Consider the following 16487-nt stretch of genomic DNA (forward strand, 5'->3'; position numbering starts at 1 on the left):
CGGGGAGCGCCAGGCCGCAGTCTTGAGCAGAGGGGCCTGCGCGCAAGGCGCCTGGGATCCAGACAGAAGCCGACGGGAGGGGCCTCGGAGGGGTCGTAGCTTCGCCAAGGCTGACCTCACGCCCGCGCCCGCTGCAGGGACCCGCGTGGGCGTCGTGCAGTACAGTCACGAGGGCACCTTCGAAGCCATCCAGCTGGACGACGAGCGCATCGACTCGCTGTCCAGCTTCAAGGAGGCCGTCAAGAACCTTGAGTGGATCGCTGGCGGCACCTGGACGCCCTCGGCCCTCAAGTTCGCCTACAACAAGCTCATCAAGGAGAGCCGGCGCCAGAAGACCCGCGTGTTCGCGGTGGTCATCACAGACGGCCGCCATGACCCCCGGGACGACGACCTCAACCTGCGGGCGCTGTGCAACCACGAAGTGACGGTGACGGCCATCGGCATCGGGGACATGTTCCACGAGAAGCACGAGAGCGAGAACCTGTACTCCATTGCCTGCGACAAGCCGCAGCAGGTACGCAACATGACGCTCTTCTCCGACCTGGTGGCCGAGAAGTTCATCGACGACATGGAGGACGTGCTGTGCCCGGGTGAGTTCTGGGAGCGGGGGAGGGGAGGGGAGGGCGGGGAGAGGGGAGGGACAGGGCGGGGCAGGGAGAGATGGGGCTGCGCGGGAAGGAGGGGGGAGGGGAGGAGAGAGGAGGGGCTCCTGGCCCCGCAGGACCTGAAGGAGTCCCCAGGACCCCCGCCTCTTTTCCTCTCTCCTAGATCCCCAGATCGTGTGCCCGGATCTTCCCTGCCAAACAGGTAAGGTGGGCGCCGCTGACCCCCAGACAAGTCAGCAGCCAGGGCGGTAGGGAGGGCTGTGCAGGACCTCAGGAAATGCTGGTGCGGCCACCCCCAGGAGAAGCCTCAGGTTCCAGACCTGCGGTGGCCCAGCCTCCAGGATCCCAGCGCTTCGGAGGAGGGGGCTGGGGGTGCTCAGCCACCCCCCATCTCATGCATGTGGGGAAGGGGCGCTGCCCACTGGGCACTGGGCTGGGCTCTCCAGCTACTGGTCTCAAACACACAGGTGCCCAGAGGGACAGAAACGCCAGGGCTGCCTGGGGCTGAAGCCCTGGATCCATACATGAAATGGCTGGTCTCAAACCCTCCAGGAGGTGAACACATCCACAGCCCAGGGGCAGCTGCGGGAGGCAGAGGGGCCTCTGCCCTGACAGCCCCATGCTACTGCTGCCTGGCATCGCCTGTCTGATCTTCCGTCTGGAAACAGACATTTAGGGGGCCATGCCCCACCACCCCACGTGTTTGCACCAGTGTGGGAGGCTGGGGACCCACAGGGGCTGCTCCAAGGGGTCCCTCAGGCGGGGGACAGGGCAGGATGGCATCGTCCAGCTCCAATGGGCATCGAGCTGCTGCCTGCAGGGCTCTGCTGCAGTGACTGGGCCCTGGAGGTGCCCAGGGACACCAGGATCTGAGCCCCCATGGCTCGCCCTGCCCTCGCCAGCCGGGTCGTAGAGCCAGCGCTGGATCCTTACGCTGAGTTGTGGGTGCTGGGCCTGTCCTGGAAGTGGGGCCTCCAGAGCTGACTCTGGGAGGTAGGGGCTGCCACAGCAGGCAGGGGCCAGGTTGGGCTGGGCTGCTGGCAGGTCCAATGCTGACGGGAACTCGGGGCCTGCGTCCACATCCATGTCTGCCATGAAGTTGGCACTGGGGCAGGCTCCTTCCAGGCGTCAGATGGGCCCCTGGGTAGGTTCAGAGGCTCCAAGGCCGCCTGAGGAGAGGGAGTGTGTTGACTTGGGGACAAGGGTCCCTACTCTTATTCTGACAGAGAACTTCCAAGGAAGTGCTCCTGAGGTTGTACCAGTGACCACACCATGGCCAATGGCAGACAGTGGGGGCATCCCAGAGACAGGCTGGGCCTGAGGTTCCCCAGTCAGCTGGAGACAGTGCTGTGTGGTGCCCAGAGCCACCCAACCCCCAGAGGTTGACCCAGTAGCACCAATCCCCGTCTCCTCTGGGGCTAAAGGGGCTGGTGTCCCCACAGAGACCCAGACAACCTATGGTCTGTGCCCCTGCTGCCCTCAGGACTCCCGAGTCCTCCCAGGGTAGGAGCCCTGTGGTCAGGTGGCCTCTTGAGGGCAGAAACCTGACCCCAGCCCTGGTGCCAGGGCCCAGCAGTCATCTTGCTGGGGAAGTATCAAGTCTCTCACACGGGCAGTCAGCTGAGGGTCTCTGTAGCTGCTTCTCACAAGCTGAGGCTGGTCCTCTCGTTCCTAGTTACTGAGAGTCTGGCATGAACATGTGTGGGATTTTGTCAGATGCTTTTTCTGCACCTATGATATGATTGGGTGGTGTTTCTTCTTTAGCTTGTCAATGTCATGGGCTACAGTCTTTGCATTTTGAATGTCGACCCAGCCTTACAGATCTGACTTAGATCCCACTTTGTCAAGGTGTGTAATATATAAATGTGTGTATATATATATATACACACACACACACACACATATATATATTCACACACTGTTGGGCTTCCCTGGAGGCTCAGTGGGTAAAGAATCCACTTCCAATACAGGAGACCCAGGTTCGATCTCTGGGTCGGGAAGATCCCCTGGAGGAGGGCATGGCAACCCATTCCAGTATTCTTGCCTGAAAAAAATCTCATGGACAGAGGGGCCTGGCAGGCTATAATCCAAAGAGTCTCAAAGAATCAGACATTACTGAACAACTGAACACACATAGATATAGATTGTTGGATTCAGTTGCTAGTATTTTGTTGAGGATCTTTGCATCTGTGTTCATGAGAGAGGAACAGGGCTGTGTGACCTTTCTTGTGATGTCTTTGGTTTTGATATTAGAGTGATGGTGGTCGCCAGCTTGGTGATCTTGCTTCTCCTGAGCCTCCAGGACCTGACAGTGAAAGGGAACAGACCCCTGAGAGACCCCTTCTCCCTTCTCCTAACTCTTCCTTTTACTAAACTCACAATCTCATTCTCCTTTTTTTTTTTTTTTTAAATTTCTACCTTGTCCTCTTTTTTTTTTTTTATTTGGCTGCATTGGGTCTTAGTTGTGGCATGCCAGGTCTTTGTTACAGCATTTGAACTCTTCATTGTGCATGTGTGATCTAGTTCCCTGACCAGGGATTGAATCTGGGCCCCCTACATTGGGACTGTGGCATCTTAGCCACCACCAGGGAAGTCCCTCATTTCCTTTAAAATGATTTGAAATCTCCAAGTAAATTAGACACTGTGCCCAGAGAGGAAGAGAGCAGATGTAACTACAGAATGTGCTCCTTGACACAAGTGGACTCCATCCAGCATGCTGAGGGCTGAGCAGACAAGGCGCATGGGGATGCTGCCTGCTCTGGTGCAGCCCGGACCTTCTGGGCCAAGTGGCTCTGTCCATCCAGAGACTCAGCCACATCTGGGCTTGGATTGAGCTGGGTGGCAACTCAGCTGGGGCGGAACCATGAAGCCGCCGTCAAAGAGAAACAATGCTGGACATCAGTCAAAGGCAGCAAAGGCAGGTTTTCCTCCACGACAGCTGCTGTTGGAGGGGGGTGAGCCAGGAGGCCTGAGCCCTGCTCCCCACACCAAGGCCAGAGCTCTGGAAGGCTGGGGCCTGAAGGAAGGGCGCAGGGCAGAGGTGGGGCCATGGACCAGGCCACCTGGATGAGCTAACTGGACATACCGAGGCCGCCCTAGTACAGGAGGCCTTGGGCCCATTGGGCCCAGAGGGTAGGCCCTGACCTCCCCAGAGACAGGGTGGGTAGAGAGCTAGAGGCTCACCGAACAATCATTCCTTGGTCCTCGGAGATGGCTCTGGGCCCGGAGATTTACATCTAAAGGGCAAGGCAGATTTGTCTGAAGAAATTGCTCCAGAGGGGCTCCAGGGGCCACCTGCCTAGCACCAGGCAGGGCTGAAACAGGCAGGAAATTCTCCTCCAGTGCTGAGGCCGTCCCAGGGCAGGGCCCTGAGTTGTCAGCCACCAGCAGGCCGGGTCCATTTCAGAAGCCATCCGTGCTCAGAGTCTCGCAGTTCTCAAGCTCTGCTCCATCTCCTCGGGGCTCCCTGAAGCCCCACTTACTTGGCCTTGGCCCTCGGTGCCAACAGTGGGGGAGCTGCAGCCTCCCTGGCTCCTCATCTAAGCCCTGGCTGAGCCTTTGGCCCCTCCTCGTCTCCGAGGAGAGAAGCGGCTGGAGGCGTGCTCATACCCACCACATCCCTGAAAGGCCTCTCTGGAATCCCCCGCAGATGGACCGTGGCCTGGCGGCGAGCCCCCGGTCACCTTCCTCCGCACGGAAGAGGGCCCGGATGTCTCCTTCCCCAGGACCATCCCCCTGATCCAACAGTTGCTAAACGCCACGGAGTTCACGCAGGACCCAGCTGCCTACTCCAAGCTGGTGGCTGTGCTGGTCTACACCGCGGAGCGGGCCAAGTTCGCCACAGGAAACGAGCGGCAGGACTGGATGGACCTGTTCATTGACACCTTTAAACTGGTGCACAGGGACATCGTGGGGGACCCCGAGACCGCGCTGGCGCTGTGCTAAAGCCGCAGGGTGCCGCCCCACCTGGCTGCGTGAGCTCCCGGGGGCCACCTGCCTTACACTGCCAGGCTTGAGACAGCAAGAAGCTGTTCTCTCAGTCTGGAGGCCAGAAGTCCAAAGTCAAGGTGTCCTGGGCCACACACCCCCTGGGCCTCTAAGAGAGTGTCCTTCCTGCCTCTCCAGCTCCCCTCTCTGCCTCTGTGGTCATGAGACCTCTCCCCTTCCCCTCTGCCTCCTCCTACAAGGACTCTTGTGGTCGCACTTAGAGCTAGATAACCCAGGATAGTCCCCCCCATTTCAAGGGAATTGTTCATTGATTTCCGGCTGCAAAGTCCTTTTTGCCATATAAGGTCACAGTCACAGAATCCAGGATTAGGACCTCTTGGGGGCCATTATCTGGCCAGAAAGAAAGAGATACCAGGAGAGCCTCACAGACGACCCAGATTCCGGCTCCACCGCTGGCCTCTGCCCAGGGCCCCTGTACAGTCCTCTTGTCCCCTGGCTGAGACATTGAGGAAACTCCCCCTGCCCATACCACCAGTTCCTACATCTCAGGCTCTGCCTGCCAGGGACACAAGGGGAGTTTGCTGGGCAGTTTCAGTCCAGCTCGAAGCTGCTCTTCATCTGCACCACCACCAAGATAAGCTGCATCATTAATAAGCTCCTTAAAAAAAGGAAAAAAAAAATCTACCAAAACCCTCGCTCCTCTGCCGGGAGCAGCACTCCAAGGACATACCCAAGCGTGTCCTTCAGGTGCTGTGAGCTCATCTCAGACATTCTATAAAAGCTGAAAAGCAAGGTACCTGAGTGTGTGCTGTGGTCAGCGGCTTGCTGGGGTGAATTGGTTGCTCGCCAGACCTTGAGGGTGACCCATGCAGCACAGGGGGGCGGGGGTCACCTGGTGCCTGCAGGACCCAAACAGGACCTTGCCCCCCTCATGGTTGCTGCCAAGGGTCAGGATCTCCTTTTGATGGGGCCCCTGTGTGCCCAGCCCCGGGTCGGCACACCTGAGCTGTGACCAGAGCCCTTTCCTGCCCAGGTCAGGAGGGGTGACCAAGGGCTGAGGAGCTAGACCCAAGTGGGAAGGACCAGCCTGGCCCATGCCGAGCCCCCACGGTGGTTAGAGTTGTGATCTCAGCAGTGGCTTGGGGAAGGGGCTTGACTGCACATTCCTGGCCTGTGGACGGGGACCAAGCCTGTGGTCCCTCCTGTGTATGGAGCGGGTTTTCCACCAGTGTAGTGGTGTGCCCCAGAGGTCTAGCCTCAGCCTGGCAGCAATCTTGCCCACACTGTCCAGCATGTCCAGGCTGGTGGCTACCCAGATGAGGGCAAGGGTGTCCTGGCCACACCTGTGCTCACTGTCCTACCAAAGCCTCATCTAGTTGAGGGGCCCCTCTCTCTAAGGTTCCCAAGGCTGGAGAGATCTGGCCAGAGGCGGGTCTTTGAGTCTGAGGATCTTCTTGAGGTCTTTTTACACAGTCACACCCTCATTCCCCATGGACTGTGATCCTTTGGGGGGTATCCAATTCTTGGGTCCAAAAAAGGTGCTTTATGGACCCCTCCCATGAGGGCCTGGAGGCTGCTGGGCAGAGATGGTGCTGGTAGAGTGAAAAGGGGCCCCTCAATCTCAGGACTGGGTACATTTCCTGGTGGCAGCACAACCAAGAGAGTCGGTGTCGGTCTCAGGGAGACAGGGTGGGAGTCTGCACCAACGTCCTGGGCCCTGTCAGGTGGGGGAGTTCCCAACCGCAGTGACCTCGGGGGAAGCTCCAGCGGTCTTAGCGCTCCTGTGGGCGGGGTGAGCGGAAAGAGGCGAGCGCGGGGCGTGGCCCGGTGGGCGCTCCCGGGGCCCGGCCGACGGGCCTCACGTGGGTCGCCCGCGCACCACCCCTTCTCGCTCCTAGAGCTGTACGTGGCCCAGTGCACACAGCGGCCGGTGGACATCGTCTTCTTGCTGGACGGCTCTGAGCGGCTGGGCGAGCAGAACTTCCACAAGGCGCGGCGCTTCGTGGAGGAGGTGTCCCGACGGCTGACCCTGGCGCGCAGGGACGACGACCCACTCAACGCGCGCGTGGCACTGCTGCAGTTCGGGGGCCCGCGTGAGCAGCAAGTGGCCTTCCCACTGACCTTCAACCTGACCGTCATTCAGGAGGCGCTGGCGAGCGCGCGCTACCTCAACTCCTTCTCTCACGTGGGCGCGGGCATCGTGCAGGCCATCAACCAGGTGGTGCAAGGCGCTCGGGCTGGGGCGCGCCGCCACGCGGAGCTGTCCTTCGTGTTCCTCACAGACGGCGTCACAGGCAACGACAGCCTGGACGAGGCGGTACACTCCATGCGCAAGCAGAACGTGGTGCCCACCGTGGTGGCCGTGGGTAGCGACGTGGACGCGGACGTGCTCTCCAAGATCAGCCTGGGCGACCCGGCCGCCGTCTTCCGCGAGAAAGACTATGACAGCCTGGCCCAGCCCGGCTTCTTCGACAGGTTCATCCGCTGGATCTGCTAGCGCCCCCCTCCCAGCACCCGCACCCCCACCAGGCCCCGGGCCCCAGCCCCGTGCCTCCTGCCCCACGGGCTCTGTCCTCCTGTCCATGGTGCTACTCCGACCCCACTGAGAGGTCCAGTCGCTGAGGACTGAGTCTCCACCTATGAGTATAAAGTCAGGCGCCAAGGACACCGGCCCACCCAGCTCCTACTGGGAATCCCATAGCTCTAGGCACCCCAGCCCTCCTCCCCTCTTCATCATCTGCCCTGCCCTGCCCTCTATGCCCTCCTGGGACCCCAGCGGCTTCCTGGGGTGCATTCTTCAGTAGACCTCCCTCAGCCCAGCCTCATTCACAGACTCATCTTCAGCCCCGCCCCCATCCCCTGCAAAGGCTCTCTGCCAGCCCCAACAGCCGCCCTGGCGCTTCCAGGTCTCTAGAGGTCACCTCCCCTATCAGACTGAGCTGTGACAGCAGGCCCCATACCTCCCTGTGTGCACACACCCCAGTCCAATAAAGGCTTTGACCCCTCTTGCTCCCCAGCTTCCAAGTGACTCTACCAACAGAGATTCACGTAACCCCCAGGACTGATCATATCGCTGGGTCCCCCACACTGTTCTGTGCACCGAAATGTTGCTGGGCCTGGCCCCCTGTCCTTCCGTGTTCTGGGCTGAACTGTGTCTCTTCCCAGAACTCCCAACGTTCAAGTCCTTCCAGACACCGGCACTCCCAAAGGACAGGACAGCCTCAACCATGGAATGCACCTCTCTCTAGTTGACTCTGGGCTGAAAACAATGTACTTGGTTGATGAAGTCTCACTCTGCCCCCGAACCAGGGCCAGAGTGCTTTAGGAACACTTGTTGGTGTTTGTATGATGATATTTGTGGATAGAGATAGCTGGTGGAGAGATGTTGGAGAGGTGGTAGAGATAGAGGGTAGATAGATCAGTGATAGAAAAAGATGATAGGTAGATTGATTGATGGGTATATTGATGGTCTTAACAGAGTGATAGATGATAGATGTAGGTAGAGGAGAAATGAGACAGAGGCGGTTTTTTTCTGGCGGCCTCGGTGATTTTGTGTTCAGACACCCACATCTTTTAAGTTCACCCTCTGGGAAGTCCCCTCTTAAACCTGGGCTGTTTATCATCTGCAGGGCCTGGCCTAGCAAAGGGCCTCAACATGGGGCCTTAAGCACAGTCTGGAGACCAGCGGTTGACCAGGTGTCTGGGTGTCTGCTGGGCCACCATCCCCCTAAGGCTCTTGGGAGGGATCCTTCCAGGTCCTCCAGCTCCTGTCGCCCCCTCAACCTGCAACATCCTACAACATCTTACAATGCATGTTCTCCTGGCCTGTCTGTGTCCATGTTTCCCTTTAGCGCACGGACACAGTCATGTTGGATTAGGGCTCATTCCATCCAGGATGACCTCATCTCAGCTAATCACAGATGCCATGACTCTACTTCCAAATAAGGTCAAATTCTGAGCTGGGGGCTAGGACTTGAACGTGGGAGTTTGGGGAAGGGAGACACAGTTCGGCCCAGAACATGGGGAGGGGGCATGAGACCGACTCACTCCGCCTCTCCTCGTCTGCCTGTGTAGCCTGCAGCTGGAGGGCAGGATATCCCACCAAGTACCTTCCCTTCCTCCGCCCCTCTCTCCCCCTAGAGAACCCAACAAAAATGCCAGCATGGGACAGAGAAGAGCGCCCAGGTCTCAGAGCGCAGTGCTGATGCCTGTGAACTTCCAGGGGACATGGCAGGGTGGAGGGGAGGGGATGGCAGGGGTCCCTCCCTCTGGGTCTCCAGAGTTCTGCCCAGTGGGCCCTGCACAGGTCCCCTCTGCAGAGGGAAGGACACACACACACTCTCTCTCTCTCTCTCTGTGTGATGCTGGTGAGTGGGTGGGCAGGGTTCTTCCAGGACACACACCGCTCTGGAGAGCTGCAGCATGCTCACCACACTGGCATCCCCCAGGTTCTCCCCTGAGGGCCCCAACCTCCCCAGAGGCCAAGGGCACAGCCCCCTCTCAGGGCTGTTCTCTGAGGCTCTACCTGTCCAGGTCTCAGGCCTTGGGGGACCCCCAGACTCACTCCCTGCCACATACATGTGCTGATATGATGGTTTCCTACAAGGCCCTTCGCTCCATACACATGGGACACCCTCAGACCTCTAGCAAGGCCAGGTTTGCAGGCCCCCCCCAACTCTGCCTGCTCACCCCCACCCAATCCCACTCAATGTGGATCCTCTCCCCTGAAAGCAGTGGACACGAGTGAAGGAAACCCAGCAAAAATGAACCCAAATGGGCTCACTTGGGGCAAAGGTCACAAAAGGAAGCCAGCAGAGTGGCCACAGGACCTACAGGACAGTGAAGGTCGCCAGCCACATCGCCAGCATGAACTGTCCATGAGCTGGGACTCCAGGTCCTCGTGGGAGCCCAGTGACTCTTGGGCAACAAAAATGTGCACAAGGCCATGGGTCCACCCACCTAGGAATGGCATCCTTATTCCAGGACCAAAACACAGTGTTTGAGAAGGACCCTCAGCCTGAGTGGATGTCACACCTGTCAAATCCACTCCCCACAAGAAGGACAGAGTCAACCCAGAGAGTCTAGGCCCTCGAAGTGTCTACAAGGGGCCTGACCAGCCACACTCCTGTCTCTAGAAGGCACATCCCCTCACTGGTGTCCCCACAGACACCCCACATGAATAACCCCACAATAAAACCCCTCCACCAGCACCCCTCAGCAACAGCTCTGCACAAACATCCCCTCACCAAGGACCCTCACCAATGTCACCATTCTAATATCCCCACACCAATGTCCCACATGAATGTCCCCTCACTAACATCCTGTCATCACTCAGCAATGCCCACACAAATGTCACCTCAGCAGCATGCCCTCACTAACATCCCCTCAGTAATGTCCCTCAGTAACAACCCCTCACTAACGTCCCCTCAGTAACAACCCCTCACTAATGTCCCCTCAGTAATGCCCCCTCACTAACCTCCCCTCAGGAACGCCCCCTCACTAATGTCCCCTCAGGAACGCCCTCTCACTAATGTCCCCTCAGTAACATCTCCTCAGTAACACCCTTCACTAGTCTCCTCGCTAGTTTCCCATACTAACAGTTCCTAGTGTTCCCTCAAAAAACGTCCCCTCAGTAACGTTCCCTCACCAGCATTTCTCACTAACGTCATCTCACTAATACACTTCAAGAGACACCTGGAGTAACAGGCAAATTTGGCCTTGGAGTACAAAATGAAGCAGGGCAAAGGCTAACAGAGTTTTGCCAAGAGAACACACTGGTCATAGCAAACACCCTCTTCCAACAACACAAGAGAAGACTCTACACATGGACATCACCAGATGGTCAATACCGAAATCAGATTGACTTTGCAGCTGAAGATGGGGAAACTCTATACAGTCAGCAGAAACAAGACTGGGAGCTGACTGTGGCTCAGATCATGAACTCCTTATTGCAAAATTCAGACTTAAATTGAAGAACGTAGGGAAAACCACTTGACCATTAAGGTATGCCCTAAATCACATCCCTTATAATTATACAGTGGAAGTGACAAATAGATGCAAGGGATTAGAGCTGATAGACAAGTGCCTGAAGAACTATGGATGAAGGTTTGGAACACTGTACAGGAGGCTGGGATCAAAACCATCCCCAGGGGAGGAAAAAAAGCAAAAAGGCAAAATGCTTGTCTGAGGAGGCCTTACAAATAGCTGAGAAAACAAGAGAAAAGAAAGGCAAAGAGAAAAGGACAAACAAATCCATCTGAATGCAGAGTTCCAAAGAAAAGCAAGGAGAGATAAGAAAGCCTTCCTCAGTGATCAGTGCAAAGAAATACACTGAAAACAATAGAATGAAAAGGAAAACAACAGAATTGGAAAGACTAGAGATCTCTTCAAGAAAATTAGAGATACCAGGGGAATATTTCATGCAAAGATGGCCACATAAAGAACAGAAACAGTGTGGACCAAACAAAAGCAGAAGATATTAAGAAGAGGTGCCAAGAATACACAGAAGAAGTATACAAAAAAGATCTTAATGACCCAGATAACCACTATGGTGTGATCACTCACCTAGAGCCAGACATCCTGGAATGTGAAGTCAAGTGGGCCTTAGGAAGAAGCATCACTACAAACAAAACTAGTGGAAGTGATGGAATTCCAGCTGAGCTATTTCAAATCCTAAAAGATGATGCTCTGAAAGTGCTGCACTCATTATGCCAGCAAATTTGGAAAACTCAGCAGTGGCCACAGGACTGGAAAATGTCAGTTTTCATTCCAATCCCAAAGAAAGGTAAGGCCAAAGAATGTTCAAACTACCACACAATTGCACTCATATCACACACTAGCAAAGTAATGCTCAAAATTCTCCACGCTAGGCTTCAACAGTACGTGAACCGAGAACTTCCAGATGTTCAAGCTGGACTTAGAAAGGCAGAGGAGCCAGAGATCAAATTGCCAACATGTTGGATCACAGAAAAAGCAAGAGAATTTCTCAAAAATAAAAACATCTCCTTCTGCTTTATTGACTACACAAAACCTTTGTGTGAATCGCAACAAACTGTGGAAAATTCTTCAAGAGATGGGAATACCAGACCACCCGACCTGCCTCCTGAGAAATCTGTATGCAGGTCAAGAAGCAACAGTTAGAACCAGACATGGAACAACAGACTGGTTCCAAATTGGGAAAGGAGTACATCAAAGCTGTATATTGTCACCCTGCTTATTTAACTTCTACGCAGAGTACATCATGCAAAATGCCAGACTGGATGAAGCACAAGCTGGAATGAAGTTTGCCAGGGAAAATATCAGTAACCTTAGATAAGCAGATGGCACCACCCTTATAGTAAAAAGCTAAGAGGAACTGAAGAGCCTCTTGATGAAAGTGAAAGAGGAGAGTGAAAAACCTGGCTTGAAACTCAACATTCAAAAAACAAAGATCATGGCATCTGGTCCCATCAGTTCAGTTCAGTTCAGTCTCTCAGTCGTGTCCGACTCTTTGTGACCCCATGAACCGCAGCACGCTAGGCCTCTGTGTCCATCACCAACTCCCAGACTCCACCCAAACCCATGTCCATTGAGTAGGTGATGCCATCCAACCATCCCATCCTCTGTCCTCCCCTTCTCCTCCTGCCCTCAATCTTTCCCAGCATCAGGGTCTTTTCCAGTGAGTCAACTCTTCGCGTCAAGTGGCCAAAGTATTGGAGTTTCAGCTTCAGCATCAATCCTTACAGTGAACACCCAGGACTGATCTCCTTTAGGATGGACTGGTTGGATCTCCTTGCAGTCCAAGGGACTCTCAAGAGTCTTCTCCAACACCACAGTTCAAAAGCATCAATTCTTGGGCACTCAGCTTTCTTCACAGTCCAACTCTTACACCCGTACATGACCACTGAAAAACCATAGCCGTGACCAGATGGACCTTTGTTGGCAAAGTAATGTCTCTGCTTTTTAATATGCTGTCTAGGTTGTTCTTAGCTTTTCTTCTAAGGAGCAAGTGTCTTTTAATTTCATGGCCGCAGTCACCATCTGCAAGTGATTTTGGAGCCCAAAAAATCTAAGATCAGCCCACTATTCCACCTGTTTCCCACCATCTATTTGCCATGAAGTGAATGGAACCGGATGCCAGATCCTTAGCTTTTCTCATGTTGAGGCTTTAGTCCCCAAAACTTTTTTCACTCTCCCTATTCTCACTAAATTCAATAACAAGAAGCTCTTTAAGTTCTTCTTCATTTCATACAAATGATAGAGGTGGTGTCATCTGCATATCTGAGGTTATTGATATTTCTCCTGGCAATCTTGATTCCAGCTTGTGCTTCTCCAGCCCAGCATTTCTCATGATGTACTACTGTAATATAGGTTTATAATTAAGCCGTTTGTGACAATATACAGCCATATAGGCATACTCCTTTTTCTATTTTGGAACCAGTCTGTTGCTTCCATGTCCAAGGTCTAATCTGTTGCTTTCTTGAGCCTGCATATCAGAATTTCTCAGGAAGTGCAGGTTCGGGGTGGTCTGGTATTCCCATCTTTGAAGAATTTTTCTCAGCAGTTTATTGTGACTGCAGACAGTCCAAAGGATTTTGAGACTCATAGTCAATTAAGCAGATATAATGTTTGTTTCTGGAACTTCTGTTTTTTTGGAATTGATCAAGCAGATATGTTTGGCTAATTTGATCTCTGGTTTCTTTTTGCTCTTTTCTAATAACCAGCTTGAACATCTGGATTTAGTTTCATGGTTCACCTATTGCTAAAGGGGCTGGCTTGAGAATTGAGTTTAAGCATTCACTTTACTTAGTGTGTGAGATGAGTGCAATTGTGTGATAGTATGACATTCTTTGTGTTGCTTTTCTTTGGGATTGGAATGAAAACTGACCTTTTCCAGTCCTGTGGCCACTGCTGAGTTTTCCAAATTTGCTGGCATATTGAGTACAGCACTTTCACAGCATCATCTTTCAGGATTTGAAATAGCTCAACTGGAATCCATCACCTCCACTAGCTTTGTTCATAGTGATGCTTCCTAAGGCCCACTTAACTTCACATTCCAGAACTTCATGGCAAATAGATGGGGAAACAATGGAAACAGTGAGAGACTTTCTTTTCTTGGGCTCCAAACCCACTGCAGATGGTGACTGCAGCCATGAAATTAAAAGACACTTGCTCCTTGGAAGAAAAGCTATAACCAACCTAGACAGCATATTAAAAAGCAGAGACATCACTTTGCTGACAAAGGTCTAACTAGTCAAAGCTACGGTTTTTCCAGTAGTTATATATGAATGTGAGAGTTGGACCATAAAGAAATCTGAGTGCCAAAGAATTGATGCTTTTGAACTGTGATGTTGGAGAAGACTCTTGAGAGTCCCCTGGACTGCAAGGAGATCAAACCAGTCAATGCTAAAGGAAATTAGTCCTGAATATACATTGGAAGGACTGATGCTGAAACTGAAGCTCCAATACTTTGGCTACCTGATGCAAGAATTGACTCATTAGAAAAGACCCTGATGCTGGCAAAGACCGAAGGCAGGAGAAGGGGAGGACAGAGGATGAGATGGTTGGATGGCATCACCAACTCAATGGACATGAGTTTGAGCAAGCTCTGGGAGTTGGTGATGGACAGGGAAGCTTGGCATGCTGCAGTCCATAGGGTCACAAAGAATCAGTCACAACTGAGCAGCTGAACTGAACTGAACTGAATACACTTCCAGTTCCATCTCTCATAGACTTTCCTTCAACAATTTCCTCACCAGTGACCCCACGCTAACATCCGGCTCTGTCTCTACCATTATCACGTCACCCACATCCACACACTGATGTCCCCTCAGCCAAGGCTCCCCACCAACACCTCCTCACATTGTCTCTCAGGCACATCCTTCACCAAAGTCTACAAACCAACATCCTTTCACTAACATCCCCACAAAAACGCCTCCCACTAATATCTCCTCAGTAACCCCCTCTCACATTCATGCCTCACAAACCACCCATCACCAGTATCCCTCACTAAAGCGTCCTCAGCAGATCCCCACACTAACAGCCCTCACACACTTCACCATGTGCCCTCAGGGACACCCCACACTAACATTCTCACTAACCTCTCTTCCCAACATCACCTCCCCAACATCCCCTCAGTAGAGGGCCCCACATCTCATCACTAAGTTCCCCTTACTAATGTCCCTCAGCCACTTTCTTCCCCAAAGTCCCCTCAGGAACATCCCCTCATTAACATAACTTCACCAGCGTCTACACCTTTGTCCTCTCACTGAAGCTTCCTCACAGCAGGCCTTCGTGACGTCCCAATATCCACCTCTGCTCACTAGCCCCCTCAGCCTCCGCACTGCTGTCCCCTCAGTCCCACAGCTCGATGGCAGCCACTCAGGCTTGAGGCTCAGGTGCCGCTTGAGCCCCTGCTGGGTGCCCACCATGCAGTGGGGTCAGCTGAGCCAAGGCTGTGGGAAAGGAGGGGGAGACCCTGTGTTTCTAAGCTGACCTCACCCTCACACCCCCCACCGCCTTGAGAGACCCCACACGCCTCACCTCCCAGCCCCTCAACCTGGGAGGAAATGGCAAAGACAGCTGAGGAGTGACCCACGGAGGCTCAGAGAATCAGGACCAGTGGGCTGGGGGTAGAGGGGGGCACATCACCCAGTACAGGGGGAAGGGAGGGAGGTAGAGTCAGGGGCAGAGGCCGGTGCACCAGCAGATGAAAGCACCCACCTCTCCAGGAGGGCTAGCAAAAGTAATGATTGTGAGCATCTATTGATATAGCTGCCTCAGAGAAGCGAACAGGAGCAGATGAAGGAGTTGTGAAGGGGCCATGCCGCCTCGGGGAGAACGGGACCCTCGGATGTGCTGTGGCCGAGTGGCTTTAAAAACCCACTTGCAGTTCTTCTGAATGTCCCTTGAAAGGAATCCAGTCCCACCCCAGACGGCCTGCAGGACCCCTCCCCACCCGCTGCACTGCCCCGTGCAGGCAGGCCCCAGGTGAGCCTCTGAGGCTGCTGAGCGCTGGCCCCTCTCCTGTCCCCACACTCCACACTGCATCCCAGCTCACCTTCTTTCCTGAGTTCACCCCTTGGGGACCTTCCCAGAACTTTCTTTGCATTTGCACACAAACACGCATATGCACTTGAACACACAGACAAGCACACCCAGTGCATCCTGCTCGCACACTGCCCTTGCTGGTTTGATTTGTAGGAGCTTTTCTATTGGTCGATAGTAACTTCAAATAGGTTCCTGACATTTGCTCTGGTTATCATGTCTTTTACCAAAACAAGTTTTTAATTTCCCTATAAAGTATTGGGTTCTCCGCCTTGCTCCAGGAGGACAGACCCTCTACATCATTTTCTCTCAATATTCTGCATGGTTACCTAACAAGTGCATGCATACTTTTTGTTTTTCCCTTGTGCATAGCCTGTCTGGAAAGAGTTTCAGGGTGTGGTGATGTTTTGAAATTACTTTTAATGGGAATGTCCTGGAAGCCAGAGGCTGCTATAGTAGGAGCGGCTGAGGTGGGGAGACCCCGCCCCTGGGAAGGAGCTGGAGGTTGATGGATATTTAGGACTGGACAGACTAGTGCCCAACAGAAAAACAAGCTACACATGTGAACAGACCACAGAGAAGGAAATCCATCGTTAATATGACGAGACAGTCAACCTCAGATGTAACAGAAGTTTGAGGTGTGTTGGGAAGTGTATCTGTCAGCTCCTGCTACATAACAACCAGCCACAATGTCTCGTGGTGGGACAGTTGGCCTTTATTTCCTTCCTGAATCACCCACAGTCACCCGCGGTATCTCTGCCTAGGACTCCAGGGGCTACCTCAGGCCAGCTAATGCCTGGGGCTGTGGGTCGGTGGGGATGCTTAGGCCATGGCTGTGGCTGCTCAGGGAACCCTGTTCTCAGGTGGAGGTAAATGGTTCCAAGACAGGCAACAGGTGAGAGTCTCTTC

At 53.9% G+C, this 16487-nt stretch overlaps 1 protein-coding gene across 2 annotated transcripts in view; it reads left to right on the top strand.

Annotated features, from left to right (window-relative positions):
* Positions 1-7563, top strand: part of COL6A2 (collagen type VI alpha 2 chain) — a 30977-nt gene extending 23414 nt beyond the window's left edge. The window contains exons 26-28 of one of the 2 annotated variants that reach the window (XM_043474629.1): positions 138-590; positions 769-807; positions 6452-7563. In XM_043474629.1, the coding sequence (XP_043330564.1) occupies positions 138-590; positions 769-807; positions 6452-7050 (1091 nt within the window). In that variant the 3' untranslated portion in view covers positions 7051-7563. Of the gene's footprint in view, positions 1-137; positions 591-768; positions 808-4254; positions 5350-6451 lie in introns of those variants that run through there. The other variant, XM_043474630.1, reaches the window with a different exon arrangement.
* The last annotated feature ends 8924 nt before the right edge of the window (positions 7564-16487 follow it).

Source organism: Cervus canadensis, chromosome 7 (assembly GCF_019320065.1).
Source record: "Cervus canadensis isolate Bull #8, Minnesota chromosome 7, ASM1932006v1, whole genome shotgun sequence".
NCBI lineage: Eukaryota > Metazoa > Chordata > Mammalia > Artiodactyla > Cervidae > Cervus > Cervus canadensis.